A 24,843-nucleotide genomic window follows, 5' to 3' on the forward strand; every position below is an offset into this window, starting at 1 on the left:
TGCTTCAAAGTAAACGATAACCAAATTTATTAACACATTAGAAGCAACTAGCCTAACCACAGAAGAGTAAACCAATGGAATCTACTGCTTTTACAAATATGGTTTATGTTCTGCAAAAAGTTACACTGAATGCGCCTGAGCTGTAACATCATTATATAAATTTCAAAGAAATATGCACTCTTTAAAATGCTCTGCAGTATTTGGTATACTTGCAGCTATGATTTTGTACAATCCTGTGGGCTATGTTCCATACTTACTGTCTACTCGCAGTTCAGCTTTGGTTGACGAGACTCCCATCCTGTTTTCTGCCAAGCAGCGATATACTCCCATGTCCGTGGGAACCACTGCCGTAATAATCAGCTGATGGCAACCTTCTTGGTCTTCGTTGATCATGAAATGGTCATCTTCTTCAATCACTCTTCCATCTTTGAACCAGCGAACAGTGGGGATGGGCATGCCAATGACAACACAGTCAAAGCTGACTGGGTAGCCATCTTGCACCTCTTGGTTTTGCAGTTCAGTTATAAAGATGGGAGCTTAATTTGCAAAATTTAAAAGACATAAAACAATTTAAATAATATGCAAATTGCAACAGCCAAAAATATTTTCAATATGATTTTCGTTCTTTCCATAGTACTGAAACTTTGTTGTCGCTAACCACTGAGGTAAAGCGGGTGTTGTGCTGAGGTGGTGAGGTAATTTTGTTGCAATTTGATATCTCTACAGCTGTCGACACATTCAATCATGAGACTATGTTAAGCTTACTTCCTGGCGTAAGGTTAGTAGGCCCTGTTTTTAGATGGTTTGCATCTTTCTGGAAAAGCAGGCAGTACTTGGTGTTGAAAGATGATACCTATTCATCATCATGAAAATCCCCTTGTGGGGTACCGTAGGGCTCTCCCATCTCCCCTCTTTTATATAATTTATATATGAGCTCACTTGGATGAATTTCTTGGAATCCAGGCGAGACTGGTCCACTTCTGTACACTTAAAACAAAATGCTGACAAGACAAGAATTTTGTGGTTTACTCTTAATTTGTTGGTATTCAGCTAAATATTGAAAGGGTATCAAAGGTTTTGGGGATACTGTTGGATTCCTCGACTATAGAACCTCAGATTAATAGCTTGGTTAGGAAGGCCTACTGTAAGATGAAGCAGCTTCACCTTCTGCATTCCTATTTCTTGAGGGATCATTTTAGAATTATTGTGCAACACTTGATTTTAACTTTACTAGATTCCTGTAATTTTCTATATTTAAGTATAACTGCTAGGTTGTCTCATAAAATTCAATTGATCCAAAATTCAGCTGCTAGACTTATTTTTTATGTCTCTTAGTGACCATCAGGCTCATTTTCGAAAGAGATGGATGTCCAAAAAGTGACATAAATTGGCATTTGGATGTCCATCACACAGAAATGTCCAAATCGGTATAATCAAAACCCGATTTTGGACATCTTTCTCCGAAGTCCATCAGAAGGATGTCCAAATCTCAAGGGGGCATATCAGGGGCGTGTTCGAGGCGGGACTTGGGCGTTCATAAGACTTAGGACATCTTTGAGCCATAATGGAAAAAAGCAAATACGTCCAGGACTAAAACTTTGACGTTTTCAGCTAGACCTGTTTTTATTACGAATAAGGCACAAAAAGGAGCCCAAAATGACTAGATGACCACAGGAGGGAATCAGGGATGACCTCCCCTGACTCCCCCAGTGGTCACTAACCCCCTCCCAACCTCCAAAATTGTGATGAACAACATTACTTGTCAGCCTCAGCTGTCATACCCAGGTGCATTACAGCAGCATGCAGGTTCCTGGAGTAGTTTAGTAGTAGGTGCAGTTCACTTCAGACAGGTGGACCCAGGCCTATACCCCCATTACCTGTTACACTTGTGGAGGAAACAGTGAGCCCTCCAAAACCCACCAGAAACCCACTGTACCCACATGTAGATGCCCCCTTTACCCATAAGGGCTATGGCAGTGGTGTACAGTTGGGGGTAGTGGGTTTTGGGGGGCTCAGCACACAAGGTAAGGGAGCAATGGTCAGATGTGTACCTGGGAGCTTTTTATGAAGTCCACTGCAGTGCCCCCTAGGGTGCCCGATTGCTATCCTGGGATGTCAGGGGGACCAGTCTACTACAAATGCTGGCTCCTCCCACGTCCAAATGGCTTGACTTTAGATGTTTTAGACTTGGATGTTTTTGTTTTCGAAAATGGCCGAAAATCAAAGACGTCCAAATCGCAAAACGTCCAAATTGCAGGATGACCATGGTATTTTCAAACGCAAAAGATGGACGTCCATCTTTTTTGAAAATGACCTGCTCCCCGCTTCGGAATTTGGATGTCTTTGTAAAATGTCCAAATTCACACTTAGACGTTTCTTTTGAAAATGCCCCGCCATGTGACACCCCTACTTGGGGAGCTGCACTGGTTGCCAATACAGGCTAGGATCCATTTTAAGGTGTTATGTCTAGTTTTTAAAATTTTGGAAGGTAATTGTGCAGAGGATTTGTCTCAATTATTTGATATTCTAAGCTCTTCTGTGACCACTAGGAGGTGTAATCAACTGCTTCATGTTGTTCTGATGATAATGAGGGGCATTTTCGAAAGGGACGTCCAAGTTTTGATTTGGACATCCTTGCAAAACATCCCGATACAGGGCGGGGAAATCTGTATTTTCGAAACAAGTTGGACATCTATCTTTAGTTTCGAAAATACTGTCAGGGACGTCCAAATTCTTAAATTTAGTCGTCCCTAGATTTGGACGTCCCTAGACATGGACGTTTCTGACCAAATCCAAGGTGAAGGGGGGCACCTAGATGTGGGTACAGTGGGTTTGTGGTGGGTTTTGGAGGGCTCACTGTTTCCTCCACAAACATAACAGATAGGGGGGGATGGGGCTGGGTTTGCCTGCCTGAAGTGCACTGCACCCACTAAAACTGCTCCAGGGACCTGCATACTGCTGACTTGGACCTGAGTATGACATCTGAGGCTGGCAATCAATATTTTTAAAGATGTTTTTTGAGGGTGGGAGGGGGTTTGTGACCACTGGGGGAGTAACGGGAGGTTATCCCCGATTCCCTCCGGTGGTCACCTGGTCATTTTGGGCACCTTTTTGTGCCTCTGTCATAAGAAAAACATGACCAGGTGAAAACGTCCAAGTGTTCGTCAAGTACGTCCTTGTTTTTTTCAATTATGGGTTAAGGATGTCCAAGTGTTAGGCACGCCCAAGTCCCGCCTTTGCTACACCTCTGACAAGCCCCCTTAAACTTTGGCCATCCCTGCGATGGATTGCAGTTGGGGACGTCCAAAATCGGCTTTCAATTATACCGATTTGGACGTTTCTGTGAGAAGGACGTCCATCTTCCAATTTATGTCAAAAGATGGGCGTCCTTCTTTTTTGAAAATGAGCCCATAAGTCTGTTAGATTCAAAGCTTTATTTTCTCATTATTTTTTGTTTTTAGCAGTTCGATTATGGAACAATCTTCCTTTAGAAATATGTTTGGTGAAATGTTATTATTCTTTTCATAAAGCTTTGAAAACCTATTTATTTTGAATTAAAACATGATTAATTTTAGATTTTAAGTAATGTAGTTTTTATTCTTATTTTATTTATTTTGAATTTCTTTTGTAATTTCCTGATGTTTTATATCAGTTTCTTAATTTGTATCTCGCCCTGAATCTCAAACTGAGGGAGTTGGCAGGTGATAAGTCTGCTATAACATAACAGAGTACTGTGAAAATGGAATAAACACTCAAATATTTTTTTTTTTTACAGAATACCAATAACTTGCCAAATACAGTACTATTCTGTTTAAAGTTAGTACTGGGTGCTGAGAGCTCATTCTGAATTAAACTTAAATGTATTGCAATATCTACAGTATGTGTATGGTCTAAAAATTTAGTATGGTATAGAGCCCTCAGGAAGGTTCCATTGAGGAAATCTAATGTTGACTTTGCATGAATTAAAATGAATATAATTATGAGGCCCTTTGACTAGGCGGTGTTAAGCAGCTAACATGGGGTTTTCAACACTGTAGACAGCAGCACAGGGCCATGCTACTGTCTACTGCACTAAAACAGGAGGTTTGCATTACAAACCTGGTGCTGGCAGTCAAAAATGGGAGTGGGCTGGGTTTGAGCAAGACAGGGATACGCAGAGGTATGGCTGGCTTTGACAGCTAGAACATGTCTTTACTGTGACCTAGTTGTCCCAACTGCTGATAGCGCAGCCAAACTTACTGCTACCTCAAGAGGAGGCAGTAAGTGCAGCTGTGCTACCATGAAGCTGTGCAGCATGCTGGCACAGAAGATGCAGCAATGATCACCCTGACTCCCCCCCCCCCCCCCGATCAGAAGCCTGACCCCTCCCAATATCACACTGCAATCCTCCTGAAACCAACCTGAGTCAGCCCTGACACATTAACCCACCCTGACATAAGATCATTCCCCTGAGACAATTCCACCCTCCCCCCCGATCAACTGTGACACCTCCAGAACCCCCCTTCTCATGACAACTCTGACACCCTAGTGTTGGAGGAAGCCTCTGATAGAAACCCCAACCACAATGCCCTATCCTCCCCTCCTCCCACTGATCCCCTTCCCCAGTTCTTACCTGCAAGCTGTATTGGTGGTCCAGTTGTCCCCAGGCAGTAGGGATCCCCTTCTACTGCACTTGGGTTGGCACTTCAATCCAAAATGGTGCTGATGGCCCCTAGCAGTTGTCTTACAGTATTATCATGGCCCAGCAGTAGTACCACAAGACAATCAAGTTCTGGGGGTGTCAGACAGTTGGTCAGGGAGGGGGGTCAAGGTTAGGGTTGTGTTGGGGACAGGATCTGTGTGGAGGGTGGGATTAATGTATCAGAGCTAGCTTGGGTTGGTGTCAGGGGAAACCATGGTTTGGATGGGGGAGTAGGGGTCAGGTCTCTAATTGGGGGGTTGGAGACCTGATCGGGGGGGGGGGGGATGATCAGGGGCATGATCTGAAGGTTTGGACCTCTCCATGGGGGAACTGGGGGGAGGGAAATTGTAGTGCTGCTGTCCCAGGTAGCTGTCAGACATGTAATATGATGGTTGTGTTTTAACTTTGTGCCCTGTGTAGTAAATGAATGGCAGATGCCGAACATGCCCCCTGGATTTGCCACATAAGCTTTGCAATTACTGCATCTTAATACTTGTGTTAAAGGTGCAGTAACTGCAAATCCTAATGCACTTTAGTAAAAGGGCCCCTATATCTTCTAGAAGACTGAGTTATCTTTCTCTAAGCTCATATTTAGGATACTTGAAATAATTCTACATCCATATGAGCTCACAAAAAGACAGAAAAAACATACTGCACTTACCAGTATCTGAAGTCAAAAGAGTGGTCTGAGGTTTTTTTTCTGCTGGCAGCTCATGCACTTGTGCTGTTTTCATTATCCGTAACTCTATTTTCTTTGTATCTTGGTCCAAGATGTCAATGTCAACTGGAATACCCATAGCTCCAAACATTTCTCTGAACCTACTGGCAGCGATCTTAGCCTCGGACATCACTTCAAATTTGATGTAGATGTACTTATCATCTTCACGGTATGTCTGTGGATCTACAGTCTCTAACTCCCCTTCATCAGCACTGACAAACTCTTCCACGTCTGATATATCAGGGGAGATTTGGGATTTAAAGAGCTTGTGAAGTCGTCTACCTGCTTTGCGGAATGCATCATCAATTTCACTTCCAGAAGAGCTCTCTGTCTCACTATCAGTGCTGGACTTTGAAAGGCCTGGTTTAGGTTTCTCAATAGCTTCTGATGACTCACTGCACACCATTATCCTCGCACTGTGAGAAACCACACCAAATTTATTAGAGACCTCACATGTGTATTTTCCCTTATCTTTTGTTTCAAGGCCTGTAATGATTAAGGAGCATGTTCCATCACTGTAATTGTCAATATGATAATGGCGCCCATCAAAAAGTTCTTCACCGTCTTTTAGCCAACGGGCTTTTACATCAGTCTTGCTGATGGCCACACACTCAAGATGAAGAGTGCCTCCAGGTTCACCAGTAACATCTTTGAAGCTCTCTCCAAACACTGGACACTCTTGCTGTTTGATCACCTTCCTTGTTTTGTAGCCTTTGAAAGCCGCCTGAATTTTCACAGCTGCATTATTCATCGACGGGTCATTATCATCTATGATGTCTAAGTCAGCTGGTTGAGCAGCTGGCATGGGTGGCTCAGGCTTTGTATCACTAATGTCTGTTTCCCAATGTTTCACAAATTTGGTAGTGGACACTGACTGAATCTTGCTCCCTACAGTAATAGTGGACTTTCCGGCTTTTTTGAGGTACGAAACTAGTGATGGGGTTCCTGCCCTGGAGTCATCATCTGAACTTGTAAAAGAGATGTCAGCTTCTCCAATCTTAGCCTGTTCATCAGAGGTATATCCCTCTGAGAAATCTGTCCGTATCTCTACTTCTTTTTTCTGCTTAAGTTTATCATCTTCCTCTGGTACTTCACTGATGGAATCCAAGGTTGGCTCCCTGCTCATTCTTCGTTTCTGCACTAGAGCTTCCCATAAGAGATGGAGATCACCTTCTTGAGCAGCTTCAAGTGGCAAACTGGGCTGGACAGAACCTTCTGCAGTTTCTTCAGGTTTGGACATCTCCTTTACTTCTTCCAAAATCTCTTGTTTTGTCAGCACTTCAGATGATATTTTTGCTGAAATTTAAATTGACCAAAAATGTAATACACAGCATTTCTGCAAACAACACACAGCTCACAACACCAAAATTAAAAATAATGAAGAGGATAAAAGAGATACAAATACAGCTTTTTCTATTTTTGAGCATCCACATTCACAGCAAAGGGATAGGAGGAAAGGAAATCACTCCCAGAACCATGAAAGCAATGTGGTGGGGGATGGTTATGAGAGAGTTGATGCTGAAGGAGGGAGTAGATATTCAAGGTCTTGATGAGGAGGGAGTGATTGCTTAGGGAGAAGTTATGGGATATAAGGAAATGATAAATGCTAGAGAAATGAGGATAAGAGAGTGGCAAGGAAGAATGAAAACTAGAGGGGAGAGGATGAAGGTGAATGCTGGAGAATGAATAATAAGAATAGGGTGAATGAAGGGGGACCGAAGACAAGGAATGGGTAAAATCTGGGAAGGATAAGGGAGTGAATGCTGGGGTGATGACAAGTCCAAAGGATGGGCTGAATGCTGGGGGGATTCAAGAGGGGTGAATGTGGGAGAAGGCAGGGTGATGAAGGAATGAATGCTGGTGGGTAACTGCCACAAACGAGGAGTGAAAATTTGTGAGATATGAAGAGTCACAAGGCAGGACTGAATGCTGGAGGGTAGGCAAGTGGGTAACAGATGAGAGAAGCATGAACAAAGGGTGAACACTGGGGCGGGAGTGAAGGGAAGAATACTGGAGGCTAGGGATAGGGAAAAAGGCAAGGCAAGAAGGATAGAGAAAAGAGGGTGATAAAAAAACATGCATTTAGTAGTGTGGAGTGGAAGTCCTTGTTTAGTCTTTCCAAAAGTACTAGGGCTAGTGGGTATGCAATGAAGCTGCTAAGTAGTAAATTTAAAACAAATCAGAGAAAATATTTCTTCACTCAACAAGTAATTAAACTCTGGAATTCATTGCCAGAGAATGTGGTAAAAGCAGTTAGCTTAGAAGGGTTTAAAAAAGGTTTGAATAATTTCCTAAAACAAAAGTCCATCAGCCATTATTAAGATGCACTTTGGAAAGTCCACTGCTTATTTCTAGCATAAGCAGCAAAAAATTTATTTTATTGTTCTGGGATCTTGTCAGGTACTTGTGACCTGGATTGGCCATGTTGGAAACAGGATACTGGGTTTGATGGACCTTTGGTCTGTCCCAGTATGGCAAACACATATATATGGGGTTATTTTTTACCTCAGAGGTCAGCATCACTGAAACTACCCCATGATAAAAATCAGCAAACTTACCAGATATTGCCTTATGTCCTGCAAAAGTCTGTTCTGTTCTTAGGAGTAGCCTATAGCATTTGCTAAGGTATGCAATTTGGCAGCAGAATAGATTGTTCATATCCTAAGATTTTTAATGATGAAACATTTGACTGTATGTAGTGTTTGATTCTTAAATAGTACTGATGGGTTAAAGCCCAAACTGTTGAGTTAATGACAAGCAGTTTGTGTGAGAGAAAATAAGGTGTCTTCTTGCTTAGGTTCGGTTTCATTCCTATAGTTTCTAGATTCTGCAAATTTCTGGAGCTATGGAAACAGCCAAATAGCAAAAGATATTTGACCTCTGATATTTTTTCACCTATTACAATAAATATACTCGGTGTTGGCTTAGAATATTTCTTTTGCCTGTTACATCCCAGACTAGAGAGTGGGGACCACTTTCAAGCCCTATCCCTTTAAGCCACATGAAAGTTGGGAAGGGTTGTTAGGTAACCAACGAACAAGAAGAGGACTCTGCCTCGCCCTATATAAGTCCCTTCCCTATTGCAGCCCCTATGCAATCTGAAACTCCTCCAGAGCTACTAGCAGCTCCCTTCCGAGGAGGAAAATATTCAGGGGTCTAACTTAAGAGTTAGGTTTCAAGATTTTTCTAAATGAAAATGTTTCCCTGCTGAGCACCTAAATTGAGGTGCTTAAAACATAGATGCGCTGAGGTATAGAGCTAGGCAAAGGGAAGACGCTCAGCCTAAATGTAGGCATCTCAATTTTACGAACTTAACGTTAGGCATCTGTTTTCAAACCACTTCTTAGGTTCCTAACCTCAGCTCCAATTTTTCCCCCTTACTTTAGATACATAATACTGAGGCATCTACAGTATAACAGGCACTCAGATTAAAAATAAAATAGCAGCCTCTGAGGTCCTCAGTGAGATGAACCTCTCTTTAACCTGGAGTCCCACCCCAACCACACACACACACACACCACATACTACTTCCTGGAACATGCTTTCTCCTATTTCCTCCTGAGGTAGTGTCTCCAAATAAATTTGTTTTGTACATACCATGACAAGAATGAGCTTCACTCTTAAACCAGTGTATTTTAGGCATTATCTCGATCTCTTTAACTATACTGCTAATACTCTACTTAAACCTTGCATTGTATGAAGGAAGCCTCTTTCAATCCTGATCTTGTGAGATAGTAATAATTTAACTACTCATGACTGATGATGTTAGTGATGCAGAATTCTATAGTGAATCCCTCTAATCATCCTGAATGCCTATTATTTTATTTAGTGTGATGGTTGACCATGGCTCTGGACAGCTCAACATAATGTTACAAAAAAAAACAACCCTTTACTGACATTTCCTGAACCACTACCATAGTCCTTATGGGTGAAGGGGGCACAGTGGGGGGCATCTGTCCGTCAGCCAGTTCCTAATCCAGTTCACCATGTTGGGTCCTATCTTCAGCCTTTCAAGTTTATTCAAGAGCTTCCTGTGAGGAACCGTGTCAAAGGCTTTGCTGAAATCTAAGTAGATTATATCTATCGCACGTCCTTGATTCAATTCTCTGGTCACCAAGTCAAAGAATTCAATGAGATTTGTTTGGCATTATTTACCTTTGGTAAAACCATGTAGTTTTGGATCTTGCAACTTATTGGATTCCAGGAAATTCACTATCCTTTCCTTCAGCATCGCTTCCATTACTTTTCCATTAACCGAAGTGAGGCTTACCAGCCTGTAGTTTCCAGCTTCTTTCCTATCACCACTTTTGTGAAGAGGGACCACATACGCTCTTCTCCAATCCCACGGAACCGCCCCGATCTCCAAGGATTTATTAAAGAAATCTTTAAGAGGACCTGCCAGAACCTGTCTGAGCTCCCTCAATATCCTGGGATGGATCCCGTCCGGTCCCACGGCTTTGTCCACCTTTAGATTTTCAAGTTGTTCATAAACATTCTCTTCCGTGAATAGTGCTATATCCGCTCCATTCTCATATGTACTTTTGCCAGTCAATCATAGTCCTTCTTCAGGATTTTCTTCAGTGAAAACAGAAGTATTTGTTTAGCAAATTTGCTTTTTCTTCATCATTAGCCATATAGCGGTTCGCATCATCTTTCAGTCTCACAATTCCATTTTTAGTCTTCTTCCTTTCACTAATATACTCGAAGAAATTTTTGTCACCCCTCCTTACATTTCTAGCCATTTGTTCTTCCGCTTGCGCTTTCGCCAGACGTATCTCTCTCTTGGCTTCTTTCAGTTTCATATGGTATTCCTCTCTGTGTTTTCTTCTTGAGTTTTTCTGTATTTCATGAATGCCAACTCTTTAGCCTTTATTTTCTCAGCCACTTCCTTTTTCTCTTGCTTTTATTTACTCTCCTTACATAAAGGTTTGTAGCCATATTTATAGCTTCTTTCAGCCTGGACCACTGCCCTTCCACTTCTTGTACGTCATCCCAACCTATCAGCTCCTTCCTCAGGTATTCCCCCATTTTACTAAAGTCAGCATGCTTGATATCCATAACTTTGAATTTTGAGTGGCTGCCCTCCACTTCTGCTGTTATATCAAACCAAACTGTTTGATGGTCACTTCTGCCCAGGTGGGCACCTACTCGGACATTTGACACACTTCCCTCATTTGTGAGCACCAGATCCAGCATCGCTTCCTCCCTCGTGGGTTCCATCACCATTTGTCTGAGTAGAGCACTTTGAAAAGCATCCATGATCTCTCTTTTTTCTGATTCCACAGATGGAACTTTCCAATCCACATCTGGCAGATGGAAATCTCCCAGCAACAGCACCTCTCTTTTCTTTCCCAACTTATGGATATCTGTGACCAGATCTTTATCTAGTTCCTCTGATTGTGTAGGAGGTCTGTAGACAACACCCACGTGGACAGAGGTTCCATCATCTCTTTTTAAGGTGATCCATATCACTTCTTCCTTTCCCCAGTCCCCTGTCATTTCAGGCGCTGCAATATCATTTCTCACATACAGAGCTACTCCTCCACCTTTACGACCATCTCTACCCTTCCTAAATAGATTATAGCCTGGTATGTTTGCATCCCATTCATGGGAACCATTGAGCCATGTCTCCGTGATTGCAACAATGTCTAAGTCTGCCTCTAACAGGGCTTGTAGGTCATGAACTTTATTGCTTAGACTGCAAGCATTTGTAGTCATCGTTTTCTATCTACATTTCAGTGGCATTTTTTTCTTCTGTTTAGTTTTTTGTTTAGTCTCACTTCCTGCTGTGTTGGTAAGAAGTGATTTGCTAAGATTGTAGTTTTCATTGCTTTCTTTTCTACTGTCACGTCTTTAGCTTTAGCTGGGGGTGATCACTTGAAGTGATCTGCCTCCATATGCCACCCCTGCCATCTAGTCTAAATGCCTAGAAACATTTTGTCTAAATTTCTCCAAAAGGATTTCTTTTTCCTGCCACAGTGAGATGCTTAGTCTTTTGTTTTTCTATTTATTGCCCCATCCTCCTATGTACCTAAAGCCTTCTTCGTGACCTTCTTCGTGACACCAGGCTTTGAGTCCCAGTGAGTCAGAAAGGTGCTGTATCAAAAAAAAAGTTCTCTGGGTGTGGCCAGCAATGATAGTCTTATAAAACAAATTCAGTTTGAGTCAACAATCAAATTCGACTAGAACATGAAAGTTAGTTTTCTTAAGTTTATTTTTCATCTGTTTTTATGGAACATTGTGGTAATAAAGTTTTTGTCCACTGACCACAGTTATAAATGGGAATCCTGGCAACTGAAGGCTGCTGAAAGTCAGAGTGTTGTCCATAACGCTACCAGAAAGATTCAGTGACGAGCTTGTCTTCCCTAGATGTGGGAGTCTTCATGTACTAAGTGGAGGAGTAGCCTAGTGGTTTGTGCAGTGGCCCTGGGGAACTGGGTTTGATTCCCACTGCAGCTCTCCAGATACTTTCTGAAGTCAGGAAAGGTGACAACTTTCACAGGTTGTCCTGTTTGAAATCCCTAGTGATGGAGCCTGTATGTCTGGCTTTGGTTGCTCTGAAGCCCTGCTCCCAGATGGAACAAAAGGTATGTTAATCAGGAGTAATTGAGAAACCTAAGGGCTATCAGGCCTCTCTGAGCACCATTTGGTCCATTTCATCCTCAATGGTTCCTGAGGGGGAGGGGGGAGAGTTTATCAGAGGTCAGAAGGTGGTTTAATATTGTCCAACTGATTTCATATTAATATAAGTATGTCCAGCAATAATTTTGACCTCCTGCAATCCTGACACTTGTGACTCTGGGCAAGTCACTTGCCCCAGGTACAAATAAAGTCCCTATATATAATATGTAAACTGCTTTGAATGTACTTGCAAAAACCACAAAAAGGCAGTACATCAAGTCCCATTCCCTTCCCTTCCTCTGTGGGAGAGATCTTTCTTGAGGGTAAGAACTGTGGAGCAAGATGGAGATCACAACTTTGATGACGTGTTTATAAAAGGGTGTCTAACTAGCATGACAGGATAAGTTGCTTCTAAGAAATACTCAATTTTGGTTGTTAAAGAATAACTATCCGGCATTTTGTATTTATGTGTAGTATAACATTGAATCCTTACGTTTTTGAGCAATTGTAGAATGTCGAGAGCTCTAAGGGTCCTTTCCCCTTAAAACAGCTGTTATGTATGAAAAAGAAGCTTATGATACTGCAGTTCATCATTTATTTATTTATTGCATTTGTATCCCACATTTTCCCACCTATTTGCGGGCTCAGTGTGGCTTACAATACATTGTGAGTGATGGAAATACAATTTGTTGTGGTACGATTATGGGTTACATTGTGAAGAGTTATGGGAAGACAAAGTCAAACTCAAGATATCATTTGGGAATAGAGCAATGCTAACAATGGGGATTTGATAGGGCGATAAGACAATAGCAAGAGAACATTATGGTATTACAATTTTATCTGTGGTGAAAATGCGGGGGAAGAGAATTCAGAAGAGAGTGTATTGATGCATTTTTATTAGTGTGTATGGACTTCATGCGTTTTGATCCTTGCAATAAATTTTCTCAAAGAGATGAGTCTTCAATAGTTTGCGGAAGTCGGTTAGTTCGTATATCGTTTTCAGGTTGCGTGGTAGTGTATTCCAGAATTGCGTGCTCATATAAGAGAAGGTTGATGCGTGCAGTACTTTGTATTTTATGCCTTTGCACTTAGGGAAGTGGAGATTGAGGAAGGTTTGGGATGATCTTTTAGCGTTTCTGGGTGGCAAGTCTGTTAAATCAGACATGTATGCAGGGGCTTCACCGTGAATGATTTTGTGGACTAAGGTGCATACTTTAAAAGTGATACGTTCCTTGAGTGGGAGCCAGTGTAGTTTCTCACGTAAGGGTTTTGCACTTTCGTATTTTGGTTTTCCGAAGATGAGTCTGGCTGCTGTATTCTGGGCTGTTTGAAGTTTCTTCAGTATTTGTTCTTTGCAGCCTGCGTATAGTGAATTGCAGTAGTCCAGGTGACTGAGTACGAGTGATTGCACTAGGCCGCGGAAGACAGATCTTGGGAAGAATGGTTTTATTCTTTTCAATTTCCACATGGAGTAGAACATCTTTTTGGTTGTGTTGTTCGCGTGAGTCTCAAGTGTTAGGTGGCGGTCAATAGTGTCATGTTTCCTCTGATCTGCCTGTTTGTGTTTCAAACAGAAAAAAAAACAAAAACAAAGTTTCTTTTTTTCATTAAAGTGTAAGAAATTAAGTTTTATGCCAGGTCCAGACTCTACGATGACATTTATGTTAATTAGCTAAAATTACCTTTTTTTACATAGCAAATCAAGGTGATGTACAAAAAACCATATGCTCAACAGTACACCTTTAGCTTCACACTAATGCCAAGTTTTGTGCACCAAGAGTGATGATGCAACAATTTTGTGTCTACATGTTTGTTTTAGATCTGCCATTTCTGTGATATATATATATATAAAGCTCAACATACTTTCCAAAGACAGGTCAGTAGATGTCCGAGTATCCGATGATGCCAAACAGATGTAAGATCCTTGCTCCTCAGGCTTCAATTGATGGATAATAAGTGATTGGCTCTTGTCATCGGAGATGATTTCGTACTTTTCTTCAGGATGCACTTCCTCTTTCTCTTTCGCCCATTTTACCTCCTGATTTTCATTGGCCAATTCACGGGTCAAGAGAACATCTCCCCCTTCACTGACTGGCTTGCTCACTAAGGGGTGAGTTGTGGTGACTGGAGGCTCTGGAATGACAGAAACAGCAACACTGACTGGCTGACACATCATAACCATTTCTACTAGGGTCAGAAAATGCAGAAGACACCAAGAAGCATCTATGATAAAAAGGTTTTTTTTATCCTTATACTGCATCTTTCTTTGGCGGGAAGGGAGCAAACAAAGATTTAAACCTAGTTGGAAGGGAAGATTAATGAAAAAATGCAGTATACATGTTTTAAACAACACAAATAAATACAGTGCAACCTATACATTCACTCACAGCCCGATGATCAAAGTTAAATGCAGGCACTAGAGGCCACCAGTGCTGGACTAGTGCCCGCATTTACCTGCACCCCCGTGATCATCAGGCTAAAAGTGCCCGGGCACATCAATAGTACAGATCTCATTTAAGTTAGATTTAACTGAACTTTGCTTGTATTCTGCCCCTATGATCAGAGAACAGTGCTCTGATTGTAGGTGCAGAATTGCGCCTTAACCTACACCAGCTCAGAGCTGGCATTGGGGTTAAGGCTCTGTTTCCACCCCCGTCAGGCAGCCCAGACTGTCACTATCAGCCTGGGATGCCACCATGTCCTGGGGGTCCATTGGACCCCCAGACCCCCTCCAAAAGTGAAGCCCTGGTGGTCTAAAGTACTCTCCCAATCCCCCACACACACCCCCAAACAGCAACACGGGGTCTGGAGGATCTCCAGCCCCTAACCCCCCCAAATCTCTGGTGGCCCAAGTGGGTTGCCCTGGTGGTGTAGCGGACCCCTCCCCCCTCCCACCTGTACCTCCATGTTAGAGGAGGGAGTAGCACACTCCCTCCTCTTTCCAGTTTAGCCTTCAAAATGGTGGCACACAGCCCTGAGGTTGGTGTGGCAGCCCACTTGGGCTACAGGTGATTTTTGGGGGGTTAGGAGGGCTGGAGATCCACTGGACCTCTAGCCCCCGTGCCCTCATGTCGGGGGGGGGGGGGGCAGGGGGCTTGGGGGGCACTTTAGGCAATCAGGGCCTCACTTTTGGAGGGGGGTCTGGAAGCCCCATGGACCTCCAGCTCCTGTTTGACAGGTCGGGCTTTAGATGGTCCAGACCTGTTAAATAAGTACGGGAGGATTGTGCCTGAGTGCATGCATAGGCACAATCCTTCCGCATTATTGCCAGATGATCAGTGCTAATAATGTGCATAAATTTGCATGTTATTAGCATTGATCATTGGGGAGTTAATTCCCCATGCTGTTCTAGTGCTATTTTTTAGGGCACTGTTTCTGAACAGCACTATTTAACTGTATTTTATAATTATTATATAATCCAGCATTTTGCTGGTTAAATAGGCTAGAAATGTTGAATTAAAGTAAATTATACTTATTTGGGTGTGTACTGCCAAAACTCCTAATAAAGTAATTAGGGAAACTTTTCTCTCACGTGGGCTTTTCCTATATGAACTTCTTTATTATTTTGCTTATTTATTTGACACCATCCTAAGGTACCTTATGAACAAAAGCAGCACAATACAGCTGGAAGAAAGTATTCCAAATAAAGCAAAGATACTTACCTGTAGCAGGTATTCTCCAAGGACAGCAGGCTTCATATTCTGACAAGCGGGTAGACGCCGATCCATGTCACCCGGTCGGCGTCTACCCACTTGTGAGAATGTGCAAGCCTGCTTGTCCTCGGAGAATGCAAAATTTGGCTGAGGAGATAAGCTTCAGAGCCAGATACGAAACATTTTTTAAAATGTGGACGTGACCCTACTCCTCCCCAGGAACTCTGTTCCTAAGATAAATCACTCTTATCTGTGTTCTTTCTTGTCCAACACCAACTCCAGACTCTGTTCCTTCCATCTTGCTGCATCGTACGCCTGCAATAGTCTTCCTGAGTCGGTAAGTCATATTCCATCTCCAGTTCTATTCAAATCCCGGCTAAAACCTCACCTTTTGAGGCTGCTTTTAAATCTTAAACCCCGTATTCACCTGTTCAATATCCATGTTGTTTCAAATAATCCCATAATAAATGAAATTCCCTAATCTCATATTTTACCTTTTTGATATGAATAGATTTTAAGCTCTTTCGAGCACGGATTGTCATTTACATTTTTGAGTACAGCACTGCATTTTTCTAGTAGCACTACAGAAATAATAATAAGTAATAGTAGATCACAAATCTACCAGAGAGAGAGAGAGAGAATTTGGGCTGCTGGGCTGGAAGGGGGGGGGGAGGAGGGTCCACACTGAGGTCTCAATTCTATAAAGGGTGCTAAAAGATAGGTATCAAAATGTAGAGCCAATTAATGTCACCAGCCATTATTGGTACTCAAAGCCAACTGGCACCTAATTGTACAATTAAATTAGGCATGTAACTAGCACTATTCTATAACTTGTGTGTTCAGTTTTGCTTGCTAGTTTATAGAATTTGGGGGTGAGGGTGTAAGTAGGGAAAACAGCATAGAAACAAATGTAGCTTGAGCAGCACATGAGATAGTGTTGAGGATACATGACTGAGACCAGGCCCAGAGTTAGACATACTCAACTGCCTATGAAGCCAGATTTTGAAGGTGGCAAATAACAAGGAACATAAGGTACTTAAGGGCCATGTGCATCTGCTACTTCAAGGAGCGCCACTGTGGCACTGCAGTCTTCCACTGCTTCTCTTTTTTAATCTCCAATCTGGGGAATCTCTGAGACCCTTTCACTCCCTGGTCCCTGGGATCTGCTGACTGGGCTTGGGTGGCAAAATCTTAAAACTGGCCTTGACAATAACCATTTCCTACATCATAACATATTTGAAAGAATTAACATTTTATATAGAACACACTATCCAATACAGGGTTCTAGGTCAATTCCCACCTGGACAGTTCCCACCCACCAGTTCTTATCTGGACAATTTCCACCTAGGACAATTCCCACTGAACCAATTCTCACCACACCAGAGAGGACAATTCCCACCCATAATCCAAAAATACAAAACATACTAGGTCAAGTAATCTCCCTCCCTTTCCTCTTCCAGATCATTTAGGGGGCCAGTACCCCCCTCACACCCCCTACAACATTATCTTTTACACATCCCGTTCCCCTTCCACACATGTAGTTCATGTAGGGGGGGCAATATCCCCCCCAAACTAGGTTTCAACCTAACTTATGTTTAATCCGGGATCTAAATGTCATAAGTAAGTAAATAAATAGATAAATACAATCTGCAGTTCATGTGGAGGGGGGGCAATGCCCCCCCCCCACAGCCCCCCCAAACCTCCTTGTTCCAGATGCCACATGCTGTACAAGTACGGTATACTTCCTCTGTGTACGGCCACGTGGAAACTCACCGCATATCTCCCAATCTAACCTCCTTGTTCCAGGTGTCATACGCTGCTTGTTCCGTAAGCTGTCAGCATCTGAAATGCAATGCACTGCCAGGACTTATGAGACCCAATATGAGAAAGAAGCTATGATCAGTTAAAAAAAAAAAGGCTATGGAGGGTGGGCAATGACCAAGAGGGAAACTTCCTTGCTGGGAATTGTTCCCCTTAAGTGGGAATTGTCCTAGGTAGGAATTTTCTCGTGGGAACTGTCAAGGTGGGAACTCGCTTCATACCCAATAAAGCAAACTGTGTGTAAACCTGACACAGCTTAAAGTAGATTTAGTCTAGGAGTTTTGCAAGACGTGTGCAGTTCTGTTGGAATGTAATTGTATTTTTACATGCATTGCCTGTCACCTATTATTTCTCTGTGATTACTCTGTGACCTCTGATGTGAATTACTTAGAGAGGTCACACAGCTATGCAACTTCCTGTTGGGGGTTAGATGCAGCAGATGCAGCACATGGAGCACATGGAGCTCATGATCTCTCCTAACCTGAGAGGATCTATGGTGGTGTGAGCATCCATTACCATCTAAGCACATGGAAGGAGCTGATAATACAAATGTATAGTAATATGTATATATAAGCCTGTCTGATTATAATCTAACTACAAACTGTGAGTAAACAGATGTTTTGTTACTTCAACTTTAAAGTGACTCAGCAGTGAATTATTCTGGGGTGAATGAGAGAGAGATGAAGAAAGAAATTAACATTTCTAAAGCTGAAGCTGTGTGTACTAAAATCTGCTAATTATTTACTACAAATAATCCAACAAAAGGGTTACGGGCCCAGGGTCCAGGAATTGAAAAAGAAGAGAAATATTACCAGGCAGAAAAAAAGGCCACATTTTTCTCTTAAGTTTTAAAGGAAAGATTCAGTCTGTCTCTCTCTCCCCCCACACAGCAGACAGAAGGCTAAGAAAATGGCTGAGGGAAGAAATTCACCATTTTTCTATTCTCTCAAGGTGCCTAAATTAACTGAGTTTAATTATCAGCAGTGGGAATTAAGATTCATATGTCTCCTTCGAGCAAAAGATTAAATATATGCTTAGACCAAGACAGAACAGCTGAAAATATGGCTGAATGGGACAATGCAAACTATTATGTGAAGTGCATGCTTTTGGAAGCTCTCTCAGAGAAACAAGCCATATTAGTGGAGGGAAAAGATACACCAAAGGACATTTTATATAAACTGAGAACTATGTATGCAACTACATATGCAAAGCAGCAACCAATTTGGTTGGCAGAGTTGAATGAAACCAAATTAAGGGATAAAAGTAAATGTAATGATCACATTATGCATCTTATGTCTTCATTTCAAAAGCTAGAACTTTCTGGAATTCCCATGTGTGATGCATTGAAAAGAGCATTTCTTTTTACCTCACTATCAAAGAAGTTTGATGTTTTTAGGTCTGTAAATGAGGCCATTGAAGGGCAATCTTTTGAACAGGCAACATCAAAACTAAGGCAGGAATGCATAATAAATGATTCTGAGGAGATCTGTTCTCAAAGCAAGTCAGAGAGAAATGAAACAAATTTCTTGGCAAAGAACAGAGGAAGGCGGAGCTATGGGAAAACTCCACCCAAGGGCAAGCTGATTTGCTACTCATGTGGAAAGGAGGGACATGTATCTAAATGGTGTAAGGAAACACAAAACACTCCCTCTAGCTCACCTAAGCCAATGGAACTAAAGAATTTTCAAACCAGGAAATGTATGAAGGACAAAGATAAACACCAGGGCTTTCTAATGGCAGAAAAATCTTTGACTATGGTAAATAATAATTCAAATGAAAGTACTTGGATTTTGGATTCAGGGAGCACATGCCATTTAACCAATTGTAAGAATTTCTTTCAGGAAATGTGTCCAGAGGAAGGTATTCTTAAAACTGCAAACGCAGGGACTGCTAAGATCCAAGCAAAAGGTATTGGATTCTTAAAATGCAAAGTGTCTAATGAAGTTAAAGAAATTCCTGTAAGTGATGTCTTGTATATTCCCCAAGCAGTTTGCAATATGCTTAGTGTATCTACATTAGATAAGAAGGGATTTGCGATTCATTTTGAAAACAGTAAGTGCACAATCTCTAAAAATGATGAAGTGTATGCTGAAGCTTTTATGCATAATGATGTTTATAAACTGAGCATTTCAGGTGAAGCCTCACATATGGCGCAAGTAAGGAAGAATGATGGTAAATGTAGTCTGGAAATCTGGCATCGCCGCCTGGGACATCGTGATTCTAAGGTGATCCAGGATCTTTACAGTAAGCAACTGGCCACCGGCATTCAGATAAGTGCAGATGCTGGTAAAATGGAGAAAAGCATAGACTGTGTTACTCAAAAAGGTGTGAGACCCTCATTTCCTGCATACACAGGAAATAGGAGTAATAAAGTACTGGACTTAATACACAGTGACTTATGTGGACCGTTTAATATCCCATCATTGGGAAATAACAGATTTGTGCTAATATTCTTGGATGATTTCTCTAGATATTGTGTGGCCTATTTGCTGAAAGAAAAAAGTCAAGTCACAGACATGCTGAAGAAATACGTAACCATGGTGAGCAATAAATTTGAAAGAAAACCAAAGGTTCTTCAGACCGACAATGGTGGTGAGTTCACTTCACAAAGCATGCGCACATTTCTAGAACAAGAAGGCATTCAGCATATCACAACAGTAGCTTATACACCAGAGCAAAATTCTGTTGCAGAGAGAAAATTTAGGTCACTTGTGGAAATGACCAGGTGTATGCTGTCAGATAGCAATCTCCCTAAAAGACTATGGGGGGAAGCCATTCTCACAGCAGTGTACCTACAAAACAGAATGCCAACTAAAGGCGCTGAGCGCACACCACATGAGACATGGCATGGTAGGAAACCAAACCTGTCACACATAAGAACATTTGGAAGTACAGCATATGCTCATGTACCAAAGCAAAGAAGGCATAAGCTGGATTCCACAACAGAAAGGGGCATTTTAGTTGGCTATGCTCCAGGACACAAAGGATATAGAATTTTGAATCTGAAAACTGGGATTGTTGGCATAAGACATGTTACATATTTTGATGAAAACAAAAGGGTTGATAAAGGCTGGATTATCCCAGATGAGCCTTATCATCCAGAATATGAAACTAGAACCATAATAGACATGCCAGTGTATATAAATGCCATACCAAGGCAGATGTCTGAAAGCAACTCATCTGTATCTAACGAGGAACAGGCAGAGGAAACAGACACAGAAAGGATCATTGAAGAAGACAGTACAGTTGGAGAAGGGGAATCAATTGGAGAAGAACTCTCAGATTTAGAGGATGCAGAAAGGTCGGACCAACCTGTTGTCAGACGCTCATCCAGGGAAAACAAAGGTGTTCCACCCCTAAGACTGTCTTACCTAACAAAGTCAGCAGAAGCTCAAGAGCCCTTAACATGGGATGAGATTGAGAAAATGCCAGCAGAAGAAGCTGCTGAATGGCATAAAGCTGCACAAGAAGAAATTGATGCATTGGATAAAAATAATACTTGGATTCTTACAAAATTACCTCCTGGCAAGAAAGCTATAGGATGCAAATGGGTATTCAAGTTAAAAAGGAATGCACAAGGAAAAGTGGAAAGGTATAAAGCCAGATTAGTCGCAAAGGGATATCTTCAAAAATATGGAGAAGATTTTGATGAAGTGTTTGCACCTGTAGTGAAACACACGACAATAAGAACACTTCTGAGCATTGCAGTCTCAAAAGGCATGCAAGTCAAACACATTGATGTGAAAACAGCGTTTCTTCACGGAGATATAACTGAAGACTTGTACATGGAACAGCCAACAGGTTTCATAAATACAAAACAAAGACAGCTAGTGTGTAAATTAAACAAAGGTCTTTATGGATTAAAGCAAAGTGCAAAATGTTGGAATGATAAATTGCATGAAATATTGACAAATTTAGGATTTAAGCAAGGTGAAGCAGATAAATGCTTGTACACTAGGTGCAGAAATGGACAATATGCATACATTTTAGCTTTTGTTGATGATCTGCTCATTGCAAGCAAAAGTGAGCAAGAGTACAAGGACATTGTAAAGTGTTTAAACCTCAATGTTGAGATAAAAGAACTGGGTAATGTGTCATACTATCTTGGTATAGAAATTGAGAAACAAAATGATGGTTCTTATCTTCTAAGCCAGAAGCAGAAAATAAATGAGCTTATTGAAAGTTTAGGTATGCAAGATGCCCAAGTTGTAAGCACTCCCATGATCACTGATTTTCTGAAGGATGAAACAGTAAGAGAACCTTTACCAGATAACATCCAATATAGATCAGCCATAGGTAAGCTTTCATATCTAGCTACCACATACAGGGCTGATATAGCAAATGCAGTAGGAATTTTGAGCAGAAGGGTCAGCTCACCTACCAAATCAGATTGGACTGCAGTTAAAAGGATGGTAAGGTATTTAAAGGGTACCATTGATTGTAAATTAAAGATTTCAGCCAATAGTAATCCAAAACTAATATGTTACTGTGATTCAGATTGGGCAGGGGATCATTCTGATTATAAATCCACAAGTGGATATGTGTTTATGTATGGAAATGTACAAATTTCATGGGCCAGTCATAAACAAAGTATTGTGAGTTTGTCTTCTACAGAAGCTGAATATGTGGCCGTATCGGAAGCGTGCAGAGAACTGATGTGGATTGAAAAACTTTTGCTGGATTTCGGAATAGCTGAAAAGAGACCAATCCAGATAATGGAAGATAATCAGAGCTGCATCCGACTGTCACAGAATGACAAGGTTCAGTCACGCACCAAGCACATCGCAACGAAATACCACAACGTGCGAGAGTTGGCAAAAGAAGGGGTCATCAGTCTACACTATTGTCACACCAGTGAGATGACAGCTGACATCATGACCAAACCGTTACCCAGAGAACATTTTGAGGATCTGCGTATAAAGTTTGGACTTTGTATGAATAAATAATTGCATGACAGTTATGCATGAGAAGGGGTTTGTTGGAATGTAATTGTATTTTTACATGCATTGCCTGTCACCTATTATTTCTCTGTGATTACTCTGTGACCTCTGATGTGAATTACTTAGAGAGGTCACACAGCTATGCAACTTCCTGTTGGGGGTTAGATGCAGCAGATGCAGCACATGGAGCACATGGAGCTCATGATCTCTCCTAACCTGAGAGGATCTATGGTGGTGTGAGCATCCATTACCATCTAAGCACATGGAAGGAGCTGATAATACAAATGTATAGTAATATGTATATATAAGCCTGTCTGATTATAATCTAACTACAAACTGTGAGTAAACAGATGTTTTGTTACTTCAACTTTAAAGTGACTCAGCAGTGAATTATTCTGGGGTGAATGAGAGAGAGATGAAGAAAGAAATTAACATTTCTAAAGCTGAAGCTGTGTGTACTAAAATCTGCTAATTATTTACTACAAATAATCCAACAAGTTCAAGCGACTTTTATCACTCATGCAAAGCCTTCATTATATGTAGACTTACCTATTACGGAAAGTTTTGCTGATGCAACTGCTTCCCTTGCAGCAAATGTCACTTCTCCAGAATGATGCAGCTGGGCTTCTTTCAAGATAAGCTTGTAACAGTTTTCATCTACCTGCATTGCCCAATTTTTGTCAGGTTCGACACTGGAGCCATTGTAATACCAGGCCACCTCACTCATCGGCACTGCTTCACTTAACGAACAGCTAAATGTAGCCTGGCTTCCTGCGGTGACTTCGGTGTCAACCAGAGGCTTTAAAAATGTCAGGCGCCATCCTGCAGTTAAAAAGTGCATGATCAAAACCCCCAAATGGTGAAAGGAAACATGTAATACCAGTGCCTATTAAGAAACTTTTAAATGTAAAATATCTTGTGTACAATGTAGAAAGAGGTTAAAAATATAAAATAAACTTTTCAGAATAAGAACATTTCATTAAATACACCAATAGAAATTAGTCAATAGAAGTGCCTCAATGTAGCTCATTTGGTTTGTTTAAAGGGACATGAACCGTAAAGAGCCTCATTTATTGCATTTTACCATTATTTTTAAAATGAATGCACATCCCCCCAGAACTGCAGCATCCCTTTACCTTTGCTGGTGGGTCTGCCAAGGACCTGCCAGACAAATAAATAGTGCCATGGTGTGAGAAGTCCCAGCATTGGCGGCTAAAGGTACGCCCCTGGCATCTGCAGAAAGGAAGCAGCATGAGGAAGAGGGGAGCAGTGGCACTATTTAATTGGCTGGCGGGGCTTTGGCATTCTCACCAGCAAAGGTATGTTTAGCGCATGTGTGGTGGGGGAGGGGACAGGAGGAGGGAGCAGTGTGTTCCCCCCTAGTCCATTCTTGGGTGCTCCCAAAAGTGAAGGGGTGGCTATACCCCTGCTGCTTAGAGCCACTGAGTGTGATGCAATTTGTGGTCCTCTTGCTAGGTTGGCTGCTTGGCTCAGGTCCATAGCAAGCGAACAGCTTAAAGAATTTCAGAAGGAGAAATTAGGTCTGCCTGCTAATTTTCTTTCCTTTAGTCTCAACAGACCAGTCCAGTAACTTGTGGGTTATTTCCATTGACTAGCAGGTGGAGATAGAGAATATAGAACTATAAGCTCCTCCCTAAAGGGCACCAAACAGCTCCTGCAGATCAGTATTTTGATGACAAAGCAGTGTAACTAGTTAAAGGAACAAATGACTACTAATATTCTTCCTTACGAGTCCAAGAAGACGCCAAGAAGCCACTCAGCCTTTTCATACATTGAATCCTTTTTTTTTTTTTTTTTTTCGATGTTCAGAACACTGTAGGAAGAATAACTGTAATATCTCATCCCTATGAAACAACTTCCTGCCATGGGATCATCAGTCTCATCCCCTGGGATCTCTCCATCCTCCAAAAAATCTTTAAGATAAAGTCCTGGAAGCTAAGGAAGGGGCTAGATCAGAAAATCCCACCGAATCTTGGGATGAGGCACCCAACTGTTTTAGGTGGTCTAAGTGCCTGCACTTAACAGTCAAGTTCTCCTGAAGCTTCCCACAAGTGGAGCACAGATCCTGAAAAGACTGAGCCCGCTTCATTAAGTATGCCTGATAAAGGAGAAGAATGAAATCTGAAGAAAAGAGGGTACACTGAGGCAAAATATCTACATGCTCTACAGAACCCTCTCCAGTTTGACATTGTTCTCCCTCCAGAGGAGCATGTAGCAGCTGAAAGGAAGCACTGAAATCTGACTCTGGGGCAGAAGTGCAGGAAGGCATAATGGCCGCCACTCCCAAACTTTCTGTGGGGACTGCAGGAACTGGGCCTATTGAAAGTTTTCTCCCACATATCGGGAACCAGGTCCAGGGCTGTGCTCCATACTATGCTCCTTCTCTGA

The 24,843-nt window shown here is 41.8% G+C and overlaps 1 protein-coding gene across 2 annotated transcripts in view; it reads right to left on the reverse strand.

Annotated features, from left to right (window-relative positions):
- The window catches only part of OBSCN (obscurin, cytoskeletal calmodulin and titin-interacting RhoGEF), a 472,877-nt gene that overhangs the window by 267,559 nt on the left and 180,475 nt on the right, over positions 1 to 24,843 (reverse strand). For both annotated transcript variants that reach the window (XM_030197417.1, XM_030197425.1), the window contains exons 45-48: positions 22,984 to 23,256; positions 13,884 to 14,153; positions 5,343 to 6,695; positions 258 to 536 (exon numbers count right to left, since the gene is read on the reverse strand). In XM_030197417.1, coding sequence (XP_030053277.1) covers positions 258 to 536; positions 5,343 to 6,695; positions 13,884 to 14,153; positions 22,984 to 23,256 — 2,175 coding nt within the window. The remainder of the gene's footprint in view (positions 1 to 257; positions 537 to 5,342; positions 6,696 to 13,883; positions 14,154 to 22,983; positions 23,257 to 24,843) is intronic.

Source organism: Microcaecilia unicolor, chromosome 1 (genome assembly GCF_901765095.1).
Source record: "Microcaecilia unicolor chromosome 1, aMicUni1.1, whole genome shotgun sequence".
Taxonomy (NCBI): Eukaryota; Metazoa; Chordata; class Amphibia; order Gymnophiona; family Siphonopidae; genus Microcaecilia; species Microcaecilia unicolor.